At 42.6% G+C, this 24,646-nt stretch overlaps 1 protein-coding gene across 1 annotated transcript; it reads right to left on the minus strand.

Moving 5' to 3' along the window:
* Positions 1-24,533, minus strand: OGFOD1 (2-oxoglutarate and iron dependent oxygenase domain containing 1). Its single transcript, XM_059151706.1, has 13 exons — positions 24,305-24,533; positions 22,150-22,295; positions 17,950-17,996; positions 14,350-14,450; positions 10,778-10,894; positions 10,155-10,246; positions 9,820-9,948; positions 9,427-9,540; positions 7,315-7,394; positions 6,715-7,028; positions 1,991-2,113; positions 1,236-1,294; positions 1-723 (listed from the first exon to the last, which is right to left on the minus strand). The coding sequence occupies exons 1-13, from the start codon at positions 24,456-24,458 to the stop codon at positions 562-564; spliced, it is 1,638 nt and encodes a 545-aa protein (XP_059007689.1). The 5' UTR covers positions 24,459-24,533; the 3' UTR covers positions 1-561.
* Between the last annotated feature and the right edge of the window lie 113 nt (positions 24,534-24,646).

A 24,646-nucleotide genomic window follows, 5' to 3' on the forward strand; every position in this document is an offset into this window, starting at 1 on the left:
TGAACCTTGAAGACTTTATGCTTGGTGAAATAAGCCAGTCACAAGAGGACGAATAGTGTATTGTTCCACTTCTATAGACAGACAGAAAGTAGAATGGGGGCTGTCAGGGGCCAGTGGGGCGAGGTGACGGGGGTGGTACTCTTCATGGGGACAGAGCTTCAGTCTGGGAAGATGGGAAGGTTCTGGAGGTGGATGGTGGTGACGGGCACACAACCATGTGAATGTACTGAATGTCACTGAAGTGTACATTTAAAAATGGTTAAAATGGTACACTTTATGTCATGTATATTTTACCACCACAAAAACTTGTAAAAAAAATCACTAAGGAGGGTCATATGAAAAAGGAAAAAATGAATGTTTAAAAAAAAAAAGACAAAGCCTTTTTTTTTTAATCAAGAGAGAGGTACCTGGCTCCAAGCTCAAGGTCTAGATTGAGGACAGTGATGATGAGTCCTACCACCCACAGATTTTAAGGACACCGTCACACAGGTCACCTGGTGGCTCCTGCGTGCCTCCCAGTCCTGAAGAAGGGTCTCTTTCCTCTAGCTCTGCCCAGCCCTGTCATTCATAATAGACAAATGAAAAGTCCCAGAAACCGGTTCTATCAGGGGAGTCTTTCTTTTGTTCGAGGCTTCGGTGGTTAATATGCTTGACGAATTTCAGAGTCTCTCTGTCTCTGTAGACCAGTGCCAAAGAGTTGTTTTCTGGATTCACTGTTAGCAGCTGAAATAAGCAAATACAATGACATCAGAACACAGAACTTCTTCTCAACTCGTTTCCTCAATGATTCACCACTGAACAGATGGTTTTCACATCATGTACTTAGACTGGTGATAGGGGATCTTTTAAAAAAGGTCCTTTACTAGGTGGAGCTATTCCTCTGGCTGTCAAGGCATTTTCCAATGAGCCCCATTCCAAATCATACCCAGAAAGATTTTTACCCAGTGCATTTATTTCTTACTATATTGAAAGATTACTTGGGAATGCACTAGGTAACTCTTAGCTTACATGAAATTTCTCAGTAGGGTAGGAGAAATGCTTCCTGATTTTCCTTTGGCATCTTTATTCCTTGCTGACTACTTTCTATTAGAAATTAGAACCACGGCCAGGCAGACCATTATGTATTTACTGGCTAAAGACATTGGCTAAAGGTCATAAAAATTGGGTCTCTGTAGAGAGAGCTGAAAGCTTCCTCAAGAACTAAAAAGGGCAGTCTGCTGTCAGACGCAACTTACCTCTTCATCTTCACCTTTGGCAATGTAGGAGGTAAATCCACCATATTCTGGCTCCCAGCCTTACAAAGGGAAAATAAACGGCATTCAGAAAGCTCTGACTCCAAGACTGCATCCTCTGCTTCCATCGCTGATCCCATGCTGCTTACAGCTGAGGGATCTGAGAGCTCAGTAGTAACCAACTCTAAGACTTATGAGCTGGAATTTCCATTCAATCCGCATTAAGAACTGAAAACTAAGAATTGAATATAAAATGCACCTGGAAGGACAATTACATAGAAGAGGTAGATAAGGGGGTTACATGGAGGGAAATTATGGTTTGGTCCATATGCCCCCATACCTTAGTCACAGAAATAAATCCTCTGGGTTGGGAGACTGAAGTTCATGACCCCCAAGATCCCCTCCAACAGGGAGCTTCTGTCATCTGTAATCCTGGCCAAGGCACCTCACTTCTGAATTGGTTGGCTGGAGGGGGTCACCAGGGGACTGCCCCTCTCTTTTTTTTTTTTTTTTTTAAAGATTTTATTTATTTATCCGACAGAGAGAGATCACAAGTAGATGGAGAGGCAGGCAGAGAGTGGGGGGGGGGGGGGAAGCAGGCTCCCCGCTGAGCAGAGAGCCCGATGTGGGACTCGATCCCAGGACCCTGAGACCATGACCCGAGCCGAAGGCAGTGGCCCCAACCCACTGAGCCACCCAGGCGCCTGGGACTGCCCCTCTCAAGGGAACAGTTCACTGCTGTCCTTCCTGCCTCTTACCTTCACAGCCACAGTAGAGAAGTAAGTCCAGGGCAAATTCCGTCTTGCTGTTGTCATGGATCAAAGTGTAGTGACCGGTCTTCCAACGCCTCAGTTCCCCCTGGCATGTAGGAACACTTGAGTCTAAGAAGAAACAACAGAAGGCCAGAAAAAACTTAAAATAACTTTGATACAGGGGCACCTGGGTGGCTCAGTCAGTTCAGTCTCTGACTCTTGATCTCAGCTCAGGTGTCGATCTCAGGGTCATGAGTTCAAGCCCCGTGTTGGGTTCCATGCTGGGTGTGGAGCCTGCTTAAGAAAATAAGCAACTGTGGGGCGCCTGGGTGGCTCAATGGGTTAAAGCCTCTGCCTTTGGCTCAGGTCATGATCCCAGGGTCCTGTGATGGAGCCCCGCATCGGGCTCTCTGCTCCGCAGGGAGCCGGCTTCTTCCCCTCTCTCTCTACCTGCCTCTCTGCCTACTTGTGATCTCTGTCTGTCAAATAAATAAATAAAATCTTTAAAAAAAGAAAAGAAAAGAAGCAACTTTGATACAACTGCTAGTTTGGGAGGGAAAAATAAGTAGAATGATCCAGCACTAAAGGGAAACCATTCCCATAAGCCCTCTGATCTACTGCTCCACCAAACCAGCCTTACTGACAGTGACTGTCAGAAATGTATTGTGTACCGTTTGGGGGGAGGGCAGGGAGGGGGACTTGACATTCTATTTCTTTCTTTACAAGAAATTTTAGATGGAATATTTTGCTGCCAATATAAAAATTATAACATGAATAAATTTATAATTTTAAATAGATTCCCCCTCACCACCTGCTGGCATCTCCTATTACTCATGTTTTATCTTGGTGTGATTCACTTGTTACAACTGGCAAAACAATACTGATACTTTATTATTGACTAAAGTCCATAGTTGACATTAGGGTCCACTCCTTGTGCTGTACATTCTATGGGTCTTGATCACTGCGTAATGTTGAGTCTGTCATCACTGTATCATACAGAATTGGTTTTAATGCCCTAAAAAACCCCTGTGCTCCACCTAATTCATCCTTCCCTCCCTTCTAATTTCTTCCAACCACTGATTTTACTCTCTCCTTAGTTCTGCCTTTTCCAGAATGTCATAGAGTTGGAATCATACAGGAAGTAGCCTTTTCAGACCAGCTGCTTTCACTCAGCAATATGTACCTAAGGTTCCTCCATGTCTTTCCATGGAGATCAAGCTTGATCGTTTCTTTTTAACTGCATTCTGTTATGGTTAAAGAAGCTACTTTGTATGATCTATCTATGTTTCTATCTTTAATTTTTTTTTATTTTTTATTTTCCTAAAGATTTTTTTTATTTTTTAAATTTTATTTATTTGTCTGAGAGAGAGTGAGAGCGAGCGAGTACACCAACAGGCAGAGTGCCAGGCAGAGGCAGAGAGAAAAGCAGGCTCCCTGCTGAGCAAGGAGCCGGATGCAGAACTTGATCCCAGGACCCTGGGATCATGACCTGAGATGAAGGCAGCCACCCGACTGAGCTAACTAGGTGTCCCTAAAGATTTTATTTATTTATTTATTTATAATGATACTAACTTCATTTTTTTTTAAATTTAAAGATTTTATTTATTTATTTGATAGACAGAGATCACAGGTAGGCAGACAGGCAGGCAGAGAGAGAGAGAAAGGGAAGCAGGCTCCCTGCTGAGCAGAAAGCCCGACTCGGGGCTCGATCCCAAGACCCTGGGATCATGACCTGAGCCGAAGGCAGAGGCTTTAACCCACTGAACCACCCACGTGCCCTAAGATTTTGTTTTTAAGTAATTGCTACATCCAACGTGGGGCTTGAACTTAAAACCAGAGATCACACTTGATCTTTGCCAAAAGGCCGAGAAGTGATAAAACCAGAGATTACGCTACTGATACCTATCTTCTAAAATCTACTGAGACTAAATTTGTGGTCTTTCCTGGAAAATGTCCCATGTTCACTTGAGAATGTATATGCCACTGCTGGGGGGTATATTGCTCTGGATTATGCTTGTTACGTGTAGCTGGTTTATTGGGTTAAGCCCTCTTAGGAGCTGACTTCTCCCAGCTGCGACTGGAGAACTATCCCATTTCTCCCTCCAATTCTGTCAGTTTTTGCTTCATGTATTTTCAGTCTGTCATCAAGTACATAAAGATTTGTAAATTATTTTATCTTCCTGCTGTACTGAACTTTAAAAAAATAATAGTATGTCCTTCTTTTTCTCTTCTTTTCTGAGTTAAGGTCTGTTTTGTTTGGATGCCTGGCTGGCTCAGGTGGGACAGCATGCAACTCTTTTTTTTTTTTTTTTTAAAGATTTTATTTATTTATTTGACAGAGAGAGCAAGATCACAAGTAGGCAGAGAGGCAGGCAGAGAGAGAGGGGGAAGCAGGCTCCCTGGGGAGCAGAGAGCCTGATGTGGGGCTTGATCCCAGGACCCTGAGATCATGACCTGAGCCAAAGGCAGAGGCTTTAACCCACTGAGCCACCCAGGCGCCCCAGCAAGCAGTTTTTGATCTCAGGGCCATGAAGAGTTGGAGCCCCATGTCGGATGTGGAGCTTTACTTTAAAAAATAATAATAAATAAATAAATACAAAGTCTATTTTGTTTGATATTAGTAGAGCCACTCCTGCTCTCTTCTGGTTACTGTTTGCATGGAACATCTTTCTCCATCCTTTTATTTTCAATCTGTTTGCATCTCTGGATCTCAAGTGAGTCTCTTGTAGACAGCAGATAGTTGAATCCTGTGTTCCTGTCTATTCTGCCAATCTCTGTCTTTTGATTGTCATTTGCGTTTAATGTAATTACTAGGAAAGAGGGGCTTGATTCTTTCATTTTGCTATTTGTTTTCTAAATGCCTTGTAGCTTTTTTCATCTCTCATTTCCTATATTACAGTCTTTTGTGTTTAGTTGATTTTTGGTATTGAAATGTTTAAATGCCTTTCTCAGTTTCCTCTATGTATACCCTACAGCTATGTTCTTTGTTGGCACCATGTGGGTTACATTTAACATCCTAAAGTTGAGTTTATGCCAGCTTAACTTTAATAAAATAGGAAAAGTCTGCTCCTTTATGGCTTTGTCCCCCCCCCTCCCCTTTTCTTTAAGATGATGAACTTTACAAACACCTACTTTTTACATTTACCTCTGTATTCCCAGCTGCTTTGGCCCAGGGCCTTGCATACAGTGGTGGCCCAGTAATAGAATAAAGCATCCTTAGGCTGCCTGAACAGATTTTTTCCAAGTTCCAGGTTCCCATGAAAATGAAACCAAAAAGGAATAGAGGTTAATAGATATTTTTTCTTTCTTTCTTTCTTTTTTGTTTTGTTTTGTTTTTGTTTTTAAGGTTTTATTTATTTGACAGAGAGTGAGAGAGCACAAGCAGGGGGAGAGGGAAAAGCACGCTGCTCACTGAGCAGGGAGCCTGATGCAGGGATTGATCCCAAGACCCTGCGATCATGACTTGAGCCAAAGGCAGGAGCTTAGCCAAATGAACCACCCAGAAGCCCCAAGAGATACTTTTTAAAAAAGCCTGTGAGGCCCCACTGATCTTCACTTGATTCCTTTTAGGGCCCAGGTATAGATGTCAGTATCAATTATCAAGGAAAGCTAACTTTATCTTAAAGAAAGGCTATCCTGTGTAGTGACTAGCACAGAAAAAGCCACCTGGCTCTGGTTGTTCTAAATCTGTGGTGGCCAAAGCGACAGGTCAGTCAGTCTGGGAGGCCACAGAATTTGTGTTATGTGGTTCTTGTGTCACACTGTTGGCTTTGTGTCCTTGGGCATCCACCTCTCTTGTCTTTGCTCTTCTAACTGCAACAGGGCAGGGGTCTTCTCCAGAAGTCAGAGTGGAAGTAGGGAGAGTACAACTTAGGAGAGGAATCAGGCAGCAGATTTTCTCGTCTGATTTAGTAGGTGCCAAACTGTATATGCTCAGTTGGTAGCCGCTTATCTCTAGGTGCCAAAATTCCCACAGAAGCCTTACCTCTTAAATGTCCTATTTTCTCTGTTTGATCTTGTCTGTAAAGACTTCCTCTACTTTTTTTTTTAAGCCTATTTTTTTTTTTTTTTTAACTAATCTCCACACCCAATGTTGGGCTCAAGTTCATGACCCTGAGATCAAGAGTTGCACATTCTTCTGTCTGAGCCACCCAGGTGCCCTTAGACTTTCTCTACTTTTAATAATTTCCTTCTACCTATCTGCCCAAATTCAAGCACGTTTTTATAAGCAAGTTTAGGGTATTACTGGTCCTTGGCAGAAATAAGCTGTGTTCACCTGCCTCTTTTTGATGTTCTTATGTCTTAGAGTAGTTTGGGGGCAAAGCCAGTCCTATTTCTGTCTACTGTTCTTACACTGTTAGCCTAATAAAATGTCTGAGCTGCCTCTCCTACCTAGAATGTTCTTCCCACAGATCCTTTTTGGTACTCAGGTCTGAGCTTGGATGGCAGCTCCCGAGACTGGTTTCTCCGGTTGCCCGGTCACCTAAGAGGCCACTTGGTCCTTCCTCAGCACACATCCTTATTCAGATTTTCTGCAAACACGTTTAATCTCCATCCTCTCCCACTAGAACATAAACTCTGGGAGAGCGGAGGCCTTGTTTGTTCCATCCTCCAGCTCCCAAAACAGGCCCAGCAGATCACAGATGCTCGAGTAACAGTTGCGGGATGAATCGATGACGGAAGAGTGAATGCTTCATGGTAAGTAAGGACGACTCAGAACAATGGCTTACCTTGCTTTGCTTCGTTTTCCTCCGAGTCTGGGTCTGGCTGTTCCTTGCTCTGCTGTCTGTTGTTGCGGAAGGCCGTCCGATGGTTCTCTGGCTCGGAGGAGCTATGGCTTGTCCCTTCTTCAGTGTTATCGGTAGCAGAGGCTCCTTCTCCCTCTTTTTGGTTCTCCACCTCATCTTCGTCTGAAGGGGCCAGGAAGTGAAGTTTCAGGCCTGTGAAGTTGGAGAGCAGCAAGAACAGAGCCTCGGAGCGGAATAATTCCATGCAGTCCTTCAGAATGTCGGGAAGCTTGCTCTCCTCGGCTTTCTCATAAAACCTGGAAAGCAGTGAGGCCAAGCTGGTCAACAAAGCCACACCTGTACAATTACTCATGGAATAAAAGCTGCTCGTTAGTTTTGTACCCTGCTCCCTAGTCCTGGCACGGCCTGCTAAAGCACAGGTGGTTAGAACAGTGAGGTTCTACCAGGGCCTGCTACTGGATGTCCCTGGGAATGAAACATCACCAGGGCCAATGTCCTATTGCTGGCAAATGTCCCATTATTGGAAGTGAAACTTGCAGACAAACAGGCAGATGAACACAAAGGCAAATGTCTCAGTTCTACCTTTTGTTAGGGGGACCTCGGCTGCTCCATTTCACGTCTCCTTTCTCCAGAGCCTCGCAGACCTCTGCAAATTTCTCAGGCTGGAAAATGAGCAAAGAAAGAAGCAGTTAGTGAGTCTCTCTATGATTCCACACTGGCCTTGCGGGTGGGGCCGCTCCGTAGAATCATGTTGGCTAATTCCTAAAAGGTCCAAAGGATGTTCACTCCTTTCGCCCATGGTCCCCCAGGCCTGCTACAGTGCAGCCAGAACAAAACCACTGGATAAATCCAAAGTATGCTTTAGCCAAGAGACCTGAGTGTCGATCTGGGCTATTTCCTTTAGTGGTCATGTATCTCATGTGAAATCACTAAACCTCTCAGACTCCTGCATTTATAAAATGAAGGTCATAATACAGTCTCTTCAATTTATAAGATATGGGGAAAAAGAATGAAACTGCTTAACAGTCAATGTCATCACACTAGAACTCTCTGTAGGTCTCACTTTTATGTAATCAGCTTTCTAAATAGAGAAAGCCACGTGTAGAGCAAAAAGCTGATTAATCTATTGAAATCTGCTCCACAAGAGGCATTCTATATGCTTGTTCAATGTGACTTCCCAAGGAGTGTTCTTAAAACAGCAGTCTTTGGGATGCCTGGGTGGCTCAGTGGGTTAAGCCTCTGCCTTTGGCTCAGGTCATGATCTCAGGGTTCTGGGATTGAGCCCTGCATCGGGCTCTCTGCTCGGCAGGGAGCCTGCTTCCCCCTCTCTCTGCCTGCCTCTCTGCCTACTTGTGATCTCTGTCTGTCAAATAAATAAATAAAATCTTAAAACAAAAACAGCAGTCCTATCAGCTATAAAACAGGAAAGAGGATCCCAAAGCCTGGCTTAGGTAAGCTGAATAAAATAGGTTCAAACAAGTTTATATACTATAATAAATACTTCTCAAGCTCCTTAATATGCTAATTTCAGCTTTAAAATTCTGAGAGGGAGGGACATCTGGGTGGGTCAGTTATTAAGCATCTTCCTTCTGCTCAGGTCATGATCCCAGGGTCCTGGCATTGAGCCCCGCATTGGGCTCCCTGTTTGGGGAGCCTGCTTCTCTCTCTCCCTGCTGCTCCCCATGCTGTGCTTGCTCTCTCTGTCAAAAAAAAAAAAAAAAAAAAAAAAAAAAAAATTCCGAGAGGGAGGGAGATGGGGAGGGGAAGAGAGAGAGAGAGAGAGGTAGGTAGCATGTGGGGGTGTCTCAACCTTTTTTCTCGTGGAGGAACAGCTCTTGGGGCTGTGCTTCCATGGGATCCAGAGTCAACTGTGAGGCACCACACCAGTGTCTATGATCTCTTTTGGCCCTCACAACAACTCTTCAAGATGAACAAGGCATGTCTTACCCCAGTTTAACTGATGAAGAGCTATAAGCTCTGGGGGATTCAGTGATTTTCTCAGGTTAGTAAAACCACAGAGCCAGGACATGAACATGAAGTCTTCTGACTCCTGATGTAGTTCCCTCTCCACTGAAATGTGCTGTGTATCACTGTCAAACATTCATTAATAAGTGTTCTCAGTTAATAATCTATCTTTCACTAAAAGCAATAATAAACTGACAGGAAACCATATTCACCAAATGAATAGGAAGAAAGCTACATACAACTCCCTCTCAGTGTCGAAGCATGCATGCCTGCGTGTGTATGTGTATGTGTGTGTGTGTGTGTGTGTGTGTGCATGTGTAACATTAAGATTCCAGAAAACTGGGGAATACCCAAATGTGTATGTGTGTGTGTACCATTAAGATTCCAGAAAACTGGGGAACACTCAAGTGCGTGTGTGTGTATACCATTAAGATTCCAGAAAACTCTGTGTGTGTGTGTGTGTGTGTGTGTGTACACCATTTAAGATTCCAGAAAACTGGGGAATACCCAAGAGACTCTTAGCCCACTAAGCACACAACTGATATCAATGTTAGCTACTAGCATCACTTGTATATTTTATCAACAAGATGATATAAACATTCTAACCAGGAACTAAACAAAAAATCCTTTAGTGAGGCCTGTTTACCCACTCAAGAAGCAAGAAAAACAAAAGCACAAGTTATAACAGTAAGATTTTGTTGATACACTGGTCAGAACGTGCTGGCTTACCTTAAGGAACTCCTTTAGGAGAATTTCAGACCTTTCTTCAAACTCTTCTTGAATTTGAACTTGGTAATCCATGTCCAGATAAGTAGGGTTGATCCAATCATACAAAATTTCATGCTTACAAAGAAGCAGCAGATGCAAAACATGAATTAACAATTCCTATTGTTTTGTTCTTACATCACTTCGTGCTAGTAAAATATATTCAAAGCCTCACTTTATAATCTTCTCCTTGTTACACATAAAAGTGATGGAAAACTCTGCTTGAGAAAAAGACACTCTCAAAAGTTTACCCAATAAAAGCGAAAGAAACTCCAAGTCCAATTTCATTACCAGGAAAACAAACCATATGGTAAAGCTTCTAAGATAAGAATCCCGACAACAGGCATTTATCCTTACATCTTGTGGGATGTGAGGGCTCCGGGGTATGAGAGGTTCAAAGTAGTTGGGAGGCCGGGTCAGTGAAGGACCATGGAACCAGCCACTTATAGACAAACGCGACTTTTCTTCAGATAGGACTTCAGACACCTGAAAGGACAAGGCCAGCAGCACATGAACATACCCACTGAGGGGGACAATTGCCAGCCAGGATGTGCTCACTTCCGGATCCGTCAGGCCAGATGCACACACAACCTGACCACGGAAGTACAACAGGAAGTGGTCACATTTCGATAATAGGGGACTAAACAGCATGGTCCTTAGTACTCTGTGTATTTGTGGTTTATAATCGTTACCTGGTGAAAGGATACTGGAGACACTTCAAAGAAAACCAGTGTGTTCCATGAAGGGATAAGAGACTTGACGATCTGCTTCGGCTGAAAGTGTTCTGCACCAGGAGAGAAGACAACACGAATGCGGTTTCCTTATCAGCAACCACTTTCAGGCCACCTTGTTTCACTTTGACAATTCTCAGATTTCTAAGGGTAACTAGATGTACCCTGCAGATTGCAGGACGCCACCCCCTTCCGTCTGTTTCACTCAGTTCTGCTTGCTGACCACCGTTCGTGCCATGCCATCTGTTATCGCTGAGGGCTAGGATAAGTTTGGAAAGTTTTCGAGAGTCAACATCTGGTGTCAGTCATTAGGAAACCCTGACTTCCTGCCAGACAGACTGGCCCTGGCAGACTGATGGCCCCAGGCAGCTTTCCACATGTTCCCCCTTTCTAGGTTAGTACTCAGGAGTAGGGAATGACTAGTCCTCATGCTCATAATGGACTCCACCTCTGGAGTAATGACTCCAATGTAGAGAGGCGGCTGTCAGGGCTGGTGTCTGCTCGCCCTCCTCAGAGGAGGACACACATGTGTGTTAAGAGCTCAGAAGTAGCTACTGGTGCTGATGTGTATGGGCTTGTCTTACCATCAACATCATACAGGTCCAGGGTGCCCCCCAGGCTCCTGTCCCAGGGAGGAACCAGGTAAAGAATGAAGGCGATCCGGCGCCCTTCCAGCTCGTCGTCGTGGCAGAGGAGGGCATCTGCAATCGTGCAACACATGCTCTAATGTCCCCGAGCCAACAAGGAGCAGCCGATACTCTGATCCTGCATTTTTTTTTTTTCAAAAGATTTTATTTTTTTATTTGACAGACAGAGATCACAAGTTGGCAGAGAAGCAGGCAGAGAGAGAGAGAGGAGGAAGCAAGCTCCCCGCTGAGCAGAGAGCCCGATGCGGGGCTCCATCCCAGGACACTGGGATCACGACCTGAGCCGAAGGCAGAGGCTTTAACGCACTGAGCCACCCAGGCGCCCCTGGTCCTGCATTTTAATATCGGTCCATCTGATATCCACCCGCAATGTGAGCTCCTCCAGCCGTAAAATGACACTTATTTCTCCTGTTTTATAATCAGAAACATAAAACTGGGAAGATGGAGAAATCTAAAAGCACTGAAGAACACATATATGCACAGACCCCGGAGATAATCACTATCAATATTTTTGCTCATGTTCTTCCAGTATTTTTCCTACATATGTTTGCTTTTTTAAAAAAAATGGGTACCCTATAGTGGTTGTTTTGTGGCCTTTTTATTGCCTGCCCAGTGTCTGTTCTCATTCACTACACATACCTGTCATGGTTTTAATGGCCTATAGTTATGCTGCTATATGGACTATGAATTACCTTCTTTCTCCTTTAATTAATTTTCTACTTGCTTTTCCCATTTCTTATCTATTAAGCAAAATGTTTCAGTGAACAAATGAACATCATTGTATGTAGATCTCTTGGTAGCAGTTCCCGTTAATTTCTTGAGCTAAAGCTTCTAAAAGCTGTTAGGTGGGACTGAGCAGGGGAGGCATCCCTGCAGGGCAGGAGAAGGAGGGTTTGTTATGGTGAGCTCTGATTGTTCACACATGGAGCAATTGTTTCGATAAAGAAATATCCTGAAGGTGATAGAAGCCATGGTTTTCACTGCTGATGAAGGAAATTACAAATACAGAAATGGAGAAATCTGGGATAATCCTATGGTGTTGAATTGCAACTGTAGGAATGTTTCCTATGCATGTAGATATTTACTTAGACTCTACATATTTCTAGACACTGACACACACACGTAAATGCATGTGTGCATATGCACATCTGTATATTCGCTACCTCTTCTCTACTAAAAGGCCTGGGAGTAGTGACACCCCCAACAGCAGAAACACTTAGAGTCCAGATCTTGATTTCTAAGCATCATTTGTCTCTAAAAGCAATCAGGGTTCTTTGGAAGAATGGCTAACTCTCGGTCTAGAGCAAGGGACACATAAGACGAGCCCGGAAAATCTTGTTCTTGTGGGAAGTAAGATATATTATGAATGATGGGGACCCATCAAAAGGACACAGAAATCAGTTTAAAGGGGCTCCCCTTGATCAAATCAAGGACAAGATGAGCCTCACTTTGATAGAGCAACTGATTATAGCCCATTACATAGTGACCCATAAATCCACACTGATGTAAATAAATAAATGAATGAATAAATGGGAAGAGAAAAAGGTTTCCTTTACAGAATGACAACCAATAAATGTAAAGGGAATGGTTTTATTTTTAAAAAATCACCATTTGGCAACCTGCACAGTAATAATTTTGCAAGAAATGCCAGAAGGTGCTAAAGTAAGTGAATCAAAGTTAGAGGAGAAATGGGATATTTACATAATCCTTAAGTATCTCCCCACGAAATTCCGATTTATTTACAGAAAGAAAAAGAACAAGTTTATAGTAGGAAAACCTGACATCAGTTACCACCTTAACTAAATAATCAAAGTTAGTATCACTAGCCTATGACACGTAGAAACCATATACCCCTTGATAAGATGCAGCAAAAAACCCCCACATAATTAATTCTGTAACATTTCTACCCAAAATTCAAGGCTTGAATCTAATCCCAAGGAGGCATCAGACAGATGATCCAAATTGAGGGCAGATTTACAAAATGAGTCCTCTGTAAACCTTTGGAAGCATTTAGATCATGAAAGTCAAGGCAAGACTGAAGAACTGTTCTAGACTGAGGGAGACCAAATCAGGCACGACAGTTCTGCAAGCCCGAAGAGGATCCTTTTGCAATCAAGGACCAAACAGTGGAACTTGAATGGAGCCTGCGGATTAGATGGGAATAATGTATCGATCTTAATTTCCTGATTTTGATGGTTTACTGCCATCATCTAGGAGAATGTCCTTGTTGTAGGAATCACTGAAGAACATGGGGGGCCCGGAGCAGGCCAGCAAACTACTCTCAAGTAAAATGGGAAAAAACTATTTGTACAATGCTTGCCACGTTCCTGTAAGTTTGAAATGATATTCAATTAGAAAGAAAAAAGTTTTTTAAAAAGGATGTAGGACAGGACTTGTCCTGTGGATCACTCAGCCTCAAAAAGTGGTTACCAATGTATACTTCTCCCATTAGACTCTATACTGTATGAGAGTAAACCCATATCAAAATTCCTCTTAGTAAAACAGGGGCGCCTGGGTGGCTCAGTGAGTTAAAGCCTCTGCCTTCGGCTCGGGTCATGATCCTGGGGTCCTGGAATCGAGCCCCACATCGGGCTCTCTGCTTAGCAGGGAGCCTGTTTCCCCCCTTCTCTCTCTCTGCCTGCCTCTCTGCCTACTTGTGATCTCTGTCTGTCAAATAAATAAATAAAATTTTTTAAAAAAATTTTTACTTAGTAAAATCAAAACACTTTCCCTTTCAGGTGAAAAAGCAAACATGCTTTCAAAAAGACATTTCTATGCTCACAAAGGGAACAAGTGACAATGGAAACCTCTGAAGGGAGAGGGGGACAAGGAGAAGGTGCAGGGCCTGTCAGGGTTTATACTGCATCCTTCTATATTGTTTGAAGATCTTTTCCTTAAAAATATAGTCCTTTCTTACCTTCAAAAGAACAAGGGGAAAAAAAAAAGAAAAGAAAAAGGCACTAAGGGATATTTGCTCCCTAGGAAGCCCAAGAGTGGCGTTGACAATACCTCCTCTGAGTTTCCTGATGCTCCATACCGAGTTGGCTAGTGTGTGCCTTGTCAGCATTTTTCTGAAAATGTGGTCAACAGCTTTCATCATATTTCCACCGAAGGGAAAACTGCCTTATAAGGTAGGCGTTTTGGTATTCGAGCCAGGTCAAATCTATTAAGAAGGTCCTAATGCGGGGTGCCTGGGTGGCTCAGTTGTTAAGGGTCTGCCTTTGGCTTGGGTCATGATCCCAGGATCCTGGGATCGAGCCCCACTTCAGGCTCCCTGCTCAGCGGGAGGACTGCTTCTCCCTCTCCCTTCTCCCACTCCCCCTGCTTGTGTTCTCTCTCTCTCTCTGTCACATAAATAAAATCTTAAAAAGAAAAAAAAAAAAAGAAGGTCCTAATGCTATTGTGGGGGCATGTCCAAGTCTAGGAATCTGGCACACTGATGGTATCTCACCAATACTATGTAGCTAAAGCCTGTAAGTCCTCCAGACATCAAGGCCTTTATCTCTTACCAGAGAATTCATATTTAGCACAGGACATATCAATAGTTGATTCCAGGTCAATCTTGGAAATGTCAGCAAGCCAAGTCCGGAAATCTTCAAACAGAACTTTCCTAGAAATGTCAACAAAGGTAACTTGTTAGCCACAGCGTTTGGATCTCGGCCACAGCTACTTTTTCCTGGATGCTGTCGTAGCTTCTTTACTTTCAACTTGCACAATTTAGGACTTGGACCTGAAATAAAGAGAAAGAAATACAAAGCCATCTACTATAATATAGTTTTGCTCTGCTATTCCGTTTCACTTTCTTCCTCTTTGGTTGATAGCATGCCCCATCACGGTAGTACTCTGCCGTCCGTCATAATTCAGCACACTGATGTTCCTTTCTGGGAGTTTTAGACACATTCTGTGGCACTCAATACTACCCCACTGTTTAATGACCACTTGGGTGACACTGTTGCAGATTAAAAACTTCAAGCTGCAATGATGGTACCTTGCTAACTGTGTAGGATCAGAAAACCTTTCATAGAAGTTCTGATGCTAGCACGGTACCAGTAAGAGATGCCGAACATTTCCATTCACCAGCTAACAGGGCTCTTTGTAGAGAAATCTCTTTAACCCCATTTATAATTCACTCAGCCAATTGACTTTGAAATTATGTGAATCTTGATGAGTTGAGAACATTTTGAAAGGACTTACATCAGTTCATATGTTGCACACACAGACAATATTTTTTGGACCATCTTAGTCCAGATGTACACAACTGAAAATGCAACTGTGCTGTTCATAATTAAATGTCAAGTCTCCAGGCTGATCTCCTAAGATTTTAATACCAAGTCTTTTTTCTATTCTATACATTACCAAACCAAAAAGTTCTATAAAATACTGTGTGAGGTTGGGCCAACCGGAAATGCCCATGTAACTTAAAAACAGAGCTGCTGACTATATCCATTGTGCCAGCAGAGCAAAATGCTGAACCAGGCTTGAGATGTGGGCTGCGAACATTTCTGCAAAGTCTTGATGCTTTAAGCAACTATTATTGAAGCCTTAAATCCCTCTTTTACTGGTAACATTGGCTTCCTCAAATGTATTCCATAAAAAGCTCCTCCTTTAGTAACTCTGTGAAAGTGTCGCAGGGACAGGATTATTTCCTGTCATTATTCTCATTTTGTTAATTGAATTTAGGAGAAATCAAAGAGTATAAACATCAATTTTCTCTTCCAAGGAATCCCGTCTCTCACTCCAGCCGGCTGTGATCCTATGGGTCACAGGATCCATTCCTGTGGGAATGGAACCTCAGTCCTACAGGAAAGGCTTACCAGAGGCATGCTGTGAACTAAGGAGATAATGCCTTCTAGCGCAATCATCTCTCTTTGGAACAACAACAAAAGGTCAAAATAAATATGAAATATTGGAGATGCAGTTCACACACAAGCAACACTTCAGAATTGGGAAGAAATAACACTCCGTGCAGGCTGCCATCATATATCAAAATGTCCCAGAGGATGAAAGAGAATGAGAAAAAAAAATGACTTCTGTATAAATGAAAAACAGTTATTACAAAGTAACATCGTGCTTCTTGTAATAAAACCAGGGAGGGAAAAGCCCTCTATAAGTAAAAAGAAACTGTTAAAAAAACCCCGAAATCCTACAAGCCAGATTTAAACATTCCATTCTTCTGTCTTTTCTTTTGTACACAGATAGCCAAATATATCTCTTTTTAAAAAAATCATTCACATTGGGGCGTCTGGGTGGCTCAGTCATTAAGTGTCCGCCTTTGGCTCAGGTCATGATCCCAGCGTCCTGGGATCGAGCCCTGCAACGGGCTCCCCACTCAGTAGAAAGCCTGCTTCTCTCTTTCCCACTCCCCCGATTGTGTTCCCTCTCTCGTTGTGTCTCTGCCTGTCAAATAAATAAATAAAATCTTAAAAAAAAATCATTCACATTGTGCGTGCAGTTTTAGTGTCTTTTTTTTTTTTTAAGGGTTTTATTTACTTGACACACAGAAAGAGCACAAGCAGAAGAGGCAGACAGAAGGGGAGGGAGAAGCAGGCTCTCTGCTGAGCAGAGACCCTGACGTGGGGCTCAGTCCCAGCACCTTGGGATCATAACCTGAGCCAAAGGTAGACGCTTAACCAACTAAGCCACCAACATGCTCCCATCTTTTCTCTTGACAAGTGTACTGCATCAACTCTAATATGCTTTCTCTGTAAGAAGAATCATTATTTTGCTATCACTTAAAAAAATGTTGCCAATTAAAACAGGACACAACAGTAATTTGTGAGAAATTGGATCTCAGCAGTGCTAAAATGTGAAAAAAGAAAATGTATCTTAGAATTGGTGAAATTGGGTTTAACTTAACCATTCTCATGTATTAAAATTTACACATGTCATATTCAATGGTTGTAGAGTTTTCTTCTCATGCTTGTATCATTACTTATATATATCTCAATGAGTGGCCATTTAATTTGTATATAATTTTTCATTATTTTGGGGCACCCGAGTGGCTCACTGGGTGTGTTCGCCTCTTGATTTCAGCTCAGGTCATGATCTCAGGGTCATAGGATAGATCAAGCCTGCATCAGGTTCTATACTCAGTAGGGAGTCTACTTGGAAGATTCTTTCTCCCTCTCTCCCTTCCCCTCTCCCAACTAGCATTAGAGCGTGCAATCTCTTTCTCTAAAATGAATAAATCTTTAAAATTTTTTTTTTTTAACTATTCTAAACATTACGACATGCAATCTTGCGAGGAATTTTTTGATCACATCCTTAATTATTTTCTCAGGGTAAATTCTTTTTTTTTTTTTTAAGATTTTATTTATTTATTTGACAGAGAGAGCTCACGGGTAGACAGGCAGGCAGAGAGAGAGAGAGAGAGAGAGAGAGAAGCAGGCTCCCTGCTGAGCAGAGAGCCAGATGTGGGGCTTGATCCCAGGACCTGGAGATCATGACCTGAGCCAAAGGCAGCGGCTTAACCCACTGAGCCATCCAGGTGCCCTCAGGGTAAATTCTTTTTTTTTTTTTTTTAAAGATTTTATTTATTTATTTGACAGAGAGAAATCACAAGTACACTGAGAGGCAGGCAGAGAGAGAGAGAGAAGGAAGCAGGCTCCCCGCAGAGCAGAGAGCCGATGTGGGGTTGGATCCCAGGACCCTGAGATCATGACCCGAGCTGAAGGCAGCGGCTTAACCCACTGAGCCACCCAGGCGCCCCAGGGTAAATTCTTATAAGTGGAATGACACTATAAAAAGGTAAGCATAATTTGAAGAGTTTTGATACATTTTTCAAAACCATCACCTAAGAAAGGGATCTATAATTCTGTCAGCACTGGGGGGTTTTGTTTTGAATATATATGCCAACCTAACATGTGAAAAACGGTTTCAGCAGTGTTTCCTTGATTGCTGACAAAGCTGAACATTTTATCACTGAGAAGGTGGGCGCTGGAATCAAATTGACTTGAGTTTGTAGCTTAGTTCCCTCGGTTTTCATCTAGGAAGCCTTGAAAAAGTTATGTAATTTCTCAGTCTGTTTTCTCCTCTACAAAATGGGGTAATGACCTAATGCTACATGATGTAACATTTTCCACACCCAAGAAATATGATTAGTTATTTACCTTAAAGCACAGATGTGAGGCTCCCTTCTCTTCTTCAAATCATCAGACTTGATCATAGAAAAAGGAAAAAAAAAAGGTATTTCCTTTATATATTAGAAACACACAGGAATGCAGTTCAGTGCGTATCCTAGTAGTAGAGGATTGTGGTAAAGAGCCTGGACAACAACAAGATGCCTGGGTTTGACCTATAGCCCCTCCATGTGGCAGCTCCGTGACCCGGGCAAGTTACTTAATCCCTCTGGACCTTATTCATGCAAATACTTAAATAGTCATTGACAGAAGTGTTTATTTTCTTTTTGAGGGAGACAACAAACATAAAAAGCTGAAAGTTGGTAAGAAAGAAGGTGACAAAGGCACAGGGAAAAACAGCAGGATATGAGGGACTAGGCATGCTGAAGTTTGGGATAAGGTCTACAAGCACAAACATGGTGGCCAGGCTAGGTTTCACTGAGTGAAGCCAAACCCTGAACAAGGTTAGGAAACATGCCAAGGGAATATCTAGGCAAAGAGGATTCAAGGTCCTGGAGTGCCTGGGGGCTCAGTCAGTTAAGTGCCCAACTCTTGATTTTAGTCAGGTTGTGATCTCAGGGTTGTGAGATCAAGCCTCACGTCAGGCTACCTGCTCAGCATGGAAGCTACTTGAGATTCTTTCTTCCTCTCCCTCTGCTCCTCCCACCCCCCAGCACTCTCTCTCTAAAAATTAAATTAATTAATTAAAAAGAAAAAGAAAAAATTAATTTAATTAAAAATTAAATTAATCAATTAATTAATTAATTAATTAAAAAGGTCCTGAGCATGAAGAAATCCAAAGAGATTGTGGCTGGAGCATAGAGAGTGCGGGGGACAGCAGTCAGCAGTAGGAGGTGAGGCCCAAGAGGCAATGGGACGCCTTAGAGCTCTTCTATGTATTTTGGCTTTCTGTCAGAGAAATGAAGAACCTTTGGAGGCTTTAAGCAAGGGAGTAATAGGTTTCCATTTACGCTTTTAAAAATTGAGATAAAATTTACTGTTTCAATCATCTGAGTGCTTAATTCAGTGGATTTAATATACTCATGATGTTGTGTGGACCACCACCATCTGATTCCAGAACACTTATCATCCCCACCCCAAAAGGAAACCCTAGAGTCATTAGGCAATCACTGTACATAGTCTTCTCCCCCAAGGCCCTGGCAACCACTAATCTACTTTCTGACTCTCTATATGGATTTGCCTAGTCAGGACATTACATATAAGTGGAATCCTACAACACGTGGCCTTGCGTGTCTAGTTTCTCTTAATACATTCCCAGGGCTCCTCCATGACACAGAAGCATTGCTCTGCCATTCTTATTCCTGGCTGAGTAATATTCCATTGTGTGGCTAGATCACACTCATCTGTCCATTCATCAGGTGATAGACATTTGGGTTTTTTCCACTTTTTTAGATATTATGAATAATCTTCTATGGCCATTGGTGTACTTGTTTTTATGTGCACATATTTTCAATTCTCTTGGGTCCACTGTTATTTGAAAAGAACACAATGGCTGTGATTGTATAAGTGGGCAAGAGTGGAAGCAATGAGACTGGCTAATAAACTAATAGAATAATTCTGATGAGAGGATAAGATGCTTTGGACTGGTTGTTGGTAGTGTAAGTGGAAAGAAGTGTTTTTTTCCAGATATTTTTTGTGGAGAGAACCTGTAGAATTTCCTGACAAACTAGGTATGAGGTGAGAGAGGAACAGAAAGTTTTTAGCCTGGGCCACTTGGAAAGATAGAGTTGCCATTCACTGGATGGGTAACTTTGCAGGTGGAGAAGATTTAGGAGGAGAAGAACAGTTTAGTTTTGGGCTTAAGTGTGAGACACTTAACAGATATCCAAGAATAGAGGCAAAGCTTTGGGAGTCCCTGGAAATCTGCCTAGAAGTGGCCCGAGGGCAAAGCCCTAAAGTACTCCATCATTAAGAAGTCAGGTACAAAAGGAAGACTTACCAGAGGAAACCAAGCGCTTACCAGGTAGAAAGAAGACCGAGAGAACATTTCATATACTGAAAGTAAAGAAAATGTCTCCCAGAGAAAGGAGTAACATAGTAGCTCAAATGCGGCTGGAAGGTCAAGTGAAATGAATCCTGTATTTACTAATGTGGAAGTTGTGAGTGACCTTGACAAGTGTAGTTTCGGTGGAGTAGTAGGTAAAAGCCTGATGTAAAGTGGGCTTAACAGAGAATGGGAGTAGTATTTTGAGAAAGCACAGACAACTTATATGGAATTCTACTGTTAAAAAGAGCAGAGGAAAAAAAAAAAAAGAAGAGCAGAGGAATGAGGTGAAAGGCAAAGTCAGGTCAAAAGCATTTTTTTCTTAGGAAGAGCTTTCTTTGACATGTCACAAGGAATGATCCAGAAGATAAGGAAAAAAAAACTAATGTATTCCCCTCATCCGTACAACAGGAATAGTAAGGTACTTCCTTCGTAGGACTGTTATGAGTACTTAGCATGGCATAAAGCATGCACTCGGTAACACTTGCTTTAAAATACCCAGAATATCAGGAAACTCTTACTGACACACTTGCTTGGGAAGGTTGTAAGATGTCACAGACCCCATTATTATTATTATTATTTTTAAAGATTTTATTTATTTATTTGACAGAAAGAGAGAGAGATTACAAGTAGGCAGAGAGGCAGGCAGAGAGAGCGGGGGAAGCAGGCTCCCCAGTGAGCAGAGAGCCTGATGTGGGGCTCGACCCCAGGACCTGGAGATCATGACCTGAACCAAAGGCAGAGGCTTTAACCCACTGAGTCATCCAGATGCCCCAAGGTTGTAAGATGTCATAGACTCCATTATTAAGGCAATTCATAACACAAGCAAAGAAAAGCAGATATAAGCAAAGTTTGAAGGGATAGGAGACTAAAAATAGGTTTTACATCTACTGTTTTAGGATGAAGAAGTTCAGTCCCAACAGCAAAGTAGAATTTTACCAAATATCCATATGATCGAAAGTAATCTTTTTCCCCCCTTCTCATTACCCACGCTCCTTTTTATTATTTTGCCACTCATTGATATCAGTTAGAAGTATTTTCATCTACCAGACTGCATCAAGTAAAAACCAGGTTGGTTTCTCTGTTTTAGTAATCAGAGACATATACAGCCCTAAATCAACAGGATAACCTAGTCTTATTGAAGTTGATATAATTACAAAGGCAGACAGCTGTGGTTTTTAATGTATATAAAACTTTACTAGGATAAAAGTTTAACTTTCATCAGATTTCCTCACCTAGTAAGAGTCATATCAAGTGTGTATTTAACTTGGTTAATTATATGTGTTAATTAAAGATTGACGGATGGGAGGACACAATCAGCTCTAGTGCAAAAGAATAAAGGCACGAGAGGGAAATCACATTTACTCCCTCATCGCAGATAAAGAGAAACCAAACAGTTTCTAAACCGTTTGGTTTCTCTTTAGAAAGAAATGCAAAGAAAACAAAATAATCCTCATCTTTTTCATTTTTATTTTATTCTGTGGTTTTTAAGGGCTGATATCCTTGAGATTTTAGGAAGGATTTCCAAGCGTGATATATACCATGTACTAAAAATATATTACCCTCAAACTGGGGAAGCCAATGACCTATATTTCTACAACCAGACTGAGCCCTGTCTTCTGAGAGTAGAAAAACTGGCCTTGATTTTGATATGGTCTTCCCTGCCAAATTAAACTGTCCACCAAAAAAAGAACAGATCTCACTTCCTTTAGTCAGATTGCGATGCACAGTGTATTACAGTATATAAAACTACCTAAAGGCATGAACTCAAAAATGTAAATGGGTATTATTTTCCAACATACAGCTCTCTTCAGCATACCAATCCCCAAAATGTACTTAATCCCTTTTGTTTATAATGTGCTTAACTTACTGGCTTGTTTTATTTCCTGACTATCTGTCCCCATCACTAGCACCTCTCTTAGTTTAAATTTAGAAGCCTTGTACAGGGCAGGAGCTGGCAGGAACTGACAGCCTTCTGTCAGAGGTTCCCATGCAATAATTATAGCACCTAACACACTGTTAATATTCAGTAAGCTTATGTGAAAGAATGAATGCTTTTAGAAATGTCAAGGCAAGAACCTTTCTAGGCAAACCCAATCTAAAATCTCTAATCTAAAGGTAACAAATGATTCTGTAGATAATGCATTTCTGAGGTGGAAGAGTGAATGTGAAAGGGACATAAATACCTGCTGGAACTTATATAAATCGTTATACTTTTCATGGAAGTCCAAGTTCAAAAGTTCCTTCTGAAGCCCTTCTAAGAAGTTTTGGCTTTGGATGAAGTTTGGTATCACGCAGTGAAGAAAGGGATCCATGTCCATGACAATGGCCTCTGTTGGAAGGAAAACATTACTTATGGCTTTTTCCCCTTTTGTATTTTTTTAAAGATTTTATTTGTTTATTTGACAAGAGAGAGAAAGATTACAAGTAGGCAGAGGGGCAAGCAGAGAGAGAGGAGGAAGCAGGCTCCCCGCTGAGCAGAGAGCCCGATGTGGGGCTCTAGTGCAAAAGAATAAAGGCACGAGAGGGAAATCACATTTACTCCCTCATCGCAGATAAAGAGAAACCGTTTGGTTTCTCTTTAGAAAGAAATGGACTCTGAGACCATGACCTGAGCTGAAGGCAGAGGCTTAACCCACTGAGCCACCCAGGTGCCCCCTGCTTTGTATTTTTGACCCAAAGAGCATGGCACAGGGAATACAAAAGGGAATGTTCACACATTTTCAGAAATGTTTCTAGTACCTAAAGACTTGGGGGAAGAATTATAAGCTCTCCCCCACTTTTTTTTACCCATTCAATATTACTTTTTAAATATATTCTGCTTAAAATTCTAGTCCTTAGGAGTACAGGTGGTGTCACTAAGTTAAGGTTCCTGTGTTTTTTTGTTTGTCTGTTTGTTTTTTAGTTCAGGGATTAGCCACTGAACTGAATATATTTTAGATTCTTTATTCATTTCCCCCCAGCTTAAAGTGAGAGGAGCAAATAAAAAATGAGAATAGAGGAGCACCTTAGTGGCTCAGTCGGCTAGGCATCCAACTCTTGATTTTGGCTCAGGTCATGATCTCAGGTTTGTGAGATAGAGCCCTGTAGTGGGCTCCATACTAGGCTAGGAGTCTGCTTAGAAATCTGTCTCTCCTCTCCCTCTGAGCTTCAACCCCTAAAAAAATGAAAATAGCAATACTGGCTGACATGTTTTTTTCAACCTTGCCTTTTCTTTCTCCAGGTTACTGTTGGAGGAAGTTATAACTCACACTTTTTCTTTCTTTCTTTCTTTTTTAATAAGTCCTTTTAAAAAAGATTATTTATTTATTTGACAGAGATCACAAGTAGACAGAGAGGCAGGCAGAGAGAAAGGAGGAAGCAGGCACCCTGCTGAGCAGAGAGCCCGACTCGGGGCTCGATCCCAGGACCCTGGGATCATAACCTGAGCCGAAGGGAGAGGCTTTAACCCACTGAGCCGCCCAGGCGCCCCCAACGTACACTTTCTTTTCAAATCAGTTCAAGCATAACTCTTCAATGCCTTGATTTCTGTCTCAAAATTTTAGCTACTGCCTCTAATACTCTAAAGATTAGGTAACCCCCTAATATTAATAGTCACTACCACCAACACCGCCATATAGCCCGTGCCAAATACAGTGGTGTTATATACGTGATGTCATTTAATCTCCTCCGCAACCCTGTGGTAGACATTATCGCTCTTTCCATCCTACATCTGAGGATATCCACAAGTCCCTGCGGGTACAGAGCTTGCCCTTTCCACACTAAGCGATCACTTTCTATGTACCTCCAGACACCCAGGACTCACCCCTTCAAAGCACCTAACAACTGAAACCAAAATCATGGCAAACTCAAGGAGGGAAAGCATGATGCATGAAGCGGAATTCTCATCCTCTAAAGCGATATCTGAAGCTGAGGCAGGAATCGTTTAAGGTGGGTTCCTTCCCTTGCTCAACACTCGTTTACTTCCCTCGGGTCACGTAGTCGACCTATGGGCGTGTAAAAACGAGTAAGCTCGGGTGCCAGCTATCTGACAGCTCATAATACATGCTCTGGCTACACGATTTTGGGAGAGCCAGTCACTGCCCTCGGAAGAACTACAAACTTGCATGCCCCTCTGCTTCCCAACTCTGGGGCCTACGTTTTTTCCTCTTCTCAGATTTCTAAATCCAAGCCGAACTTGGAATAATGGAGGGCAGCCGGAGAGTCCGAGGTGGCCAAAGTCACACCGTCTCCAGGGGTCTCTCCCCTTGTGGCCCCGCTGCCGGGGGGGCTCGGCTCGAGTGGCAGGACTTTCAGAGGCCCCCAGCCAGACCCTGCTCCCCGCTCACAGCACCCGGTTACCGTGACGGAACGGCGTCCTGCGGCTCCAGGCCTCAGACACCTGCTTTTTCAAGGTTTCTTGCGTGACAGCGTCCGAAAACTCCGCTATCACCTCCTTCTTTCCCCTTTTCCCGGTCCGGCCGGGAACAGGCTCAGCTGGCCGTTTCCCATTCATCTTCTTTTAAGCTACAGACCCACGCCGCACTGATTATATGCAGCTACTCTCCTAGCTGACTACAATTCCCCAAATGCCTCCACTCCCGTGTTCCCTAGCGCCGACCAATAGGAAGTACCAAGGTTCAAGAAGGCGGAGCCCATTCCTGGTTTACCAATGGAAGCTCTAGATATTGCGGCAGTCTCATC

The sequence above is a fragment of the Mustela lutreola genome, chromosome 16 (assembly GCF_030435805.1).
Source record: "Mustela lutreola isolate mMusLut2 chromosome 16, mMusLut2.pri, whole genome shotgun sequence".
NCBI lineage: Eukaryota > Metazoa > Chordata > Mammalia > Carnivora > Mustelidae > Mustela > Mustela lutreola.

What these genes read in the sequence shown, in the direction of transcription:
- OGFOD1 (XM_059151706.1), bottom strand. Translation starts at nt 24,458, where the DNA reads ATGAATGGGAAACGGCCAGCTGAGCCTGTTCCCGGCCGGACCGGGAAA. An exon ending in CCTCACATCTGTGCTTTAAG is followed by an intron (nt 14,451 to 17,949) that starts GTAAATAACTAA and finishes TGACATTTCTAG; the next exon opens with GAAAGTTCTGTTTGAAGATT. An exon ending in GCCCTCACATCCCACAAGAT is followed by an intron (nt 9,541 to 9,819) that starts GTAAGGATAAAT and finishes CTTCTTTGTAAG; the next exon opens with CATGAAATTTTGTATGATTG.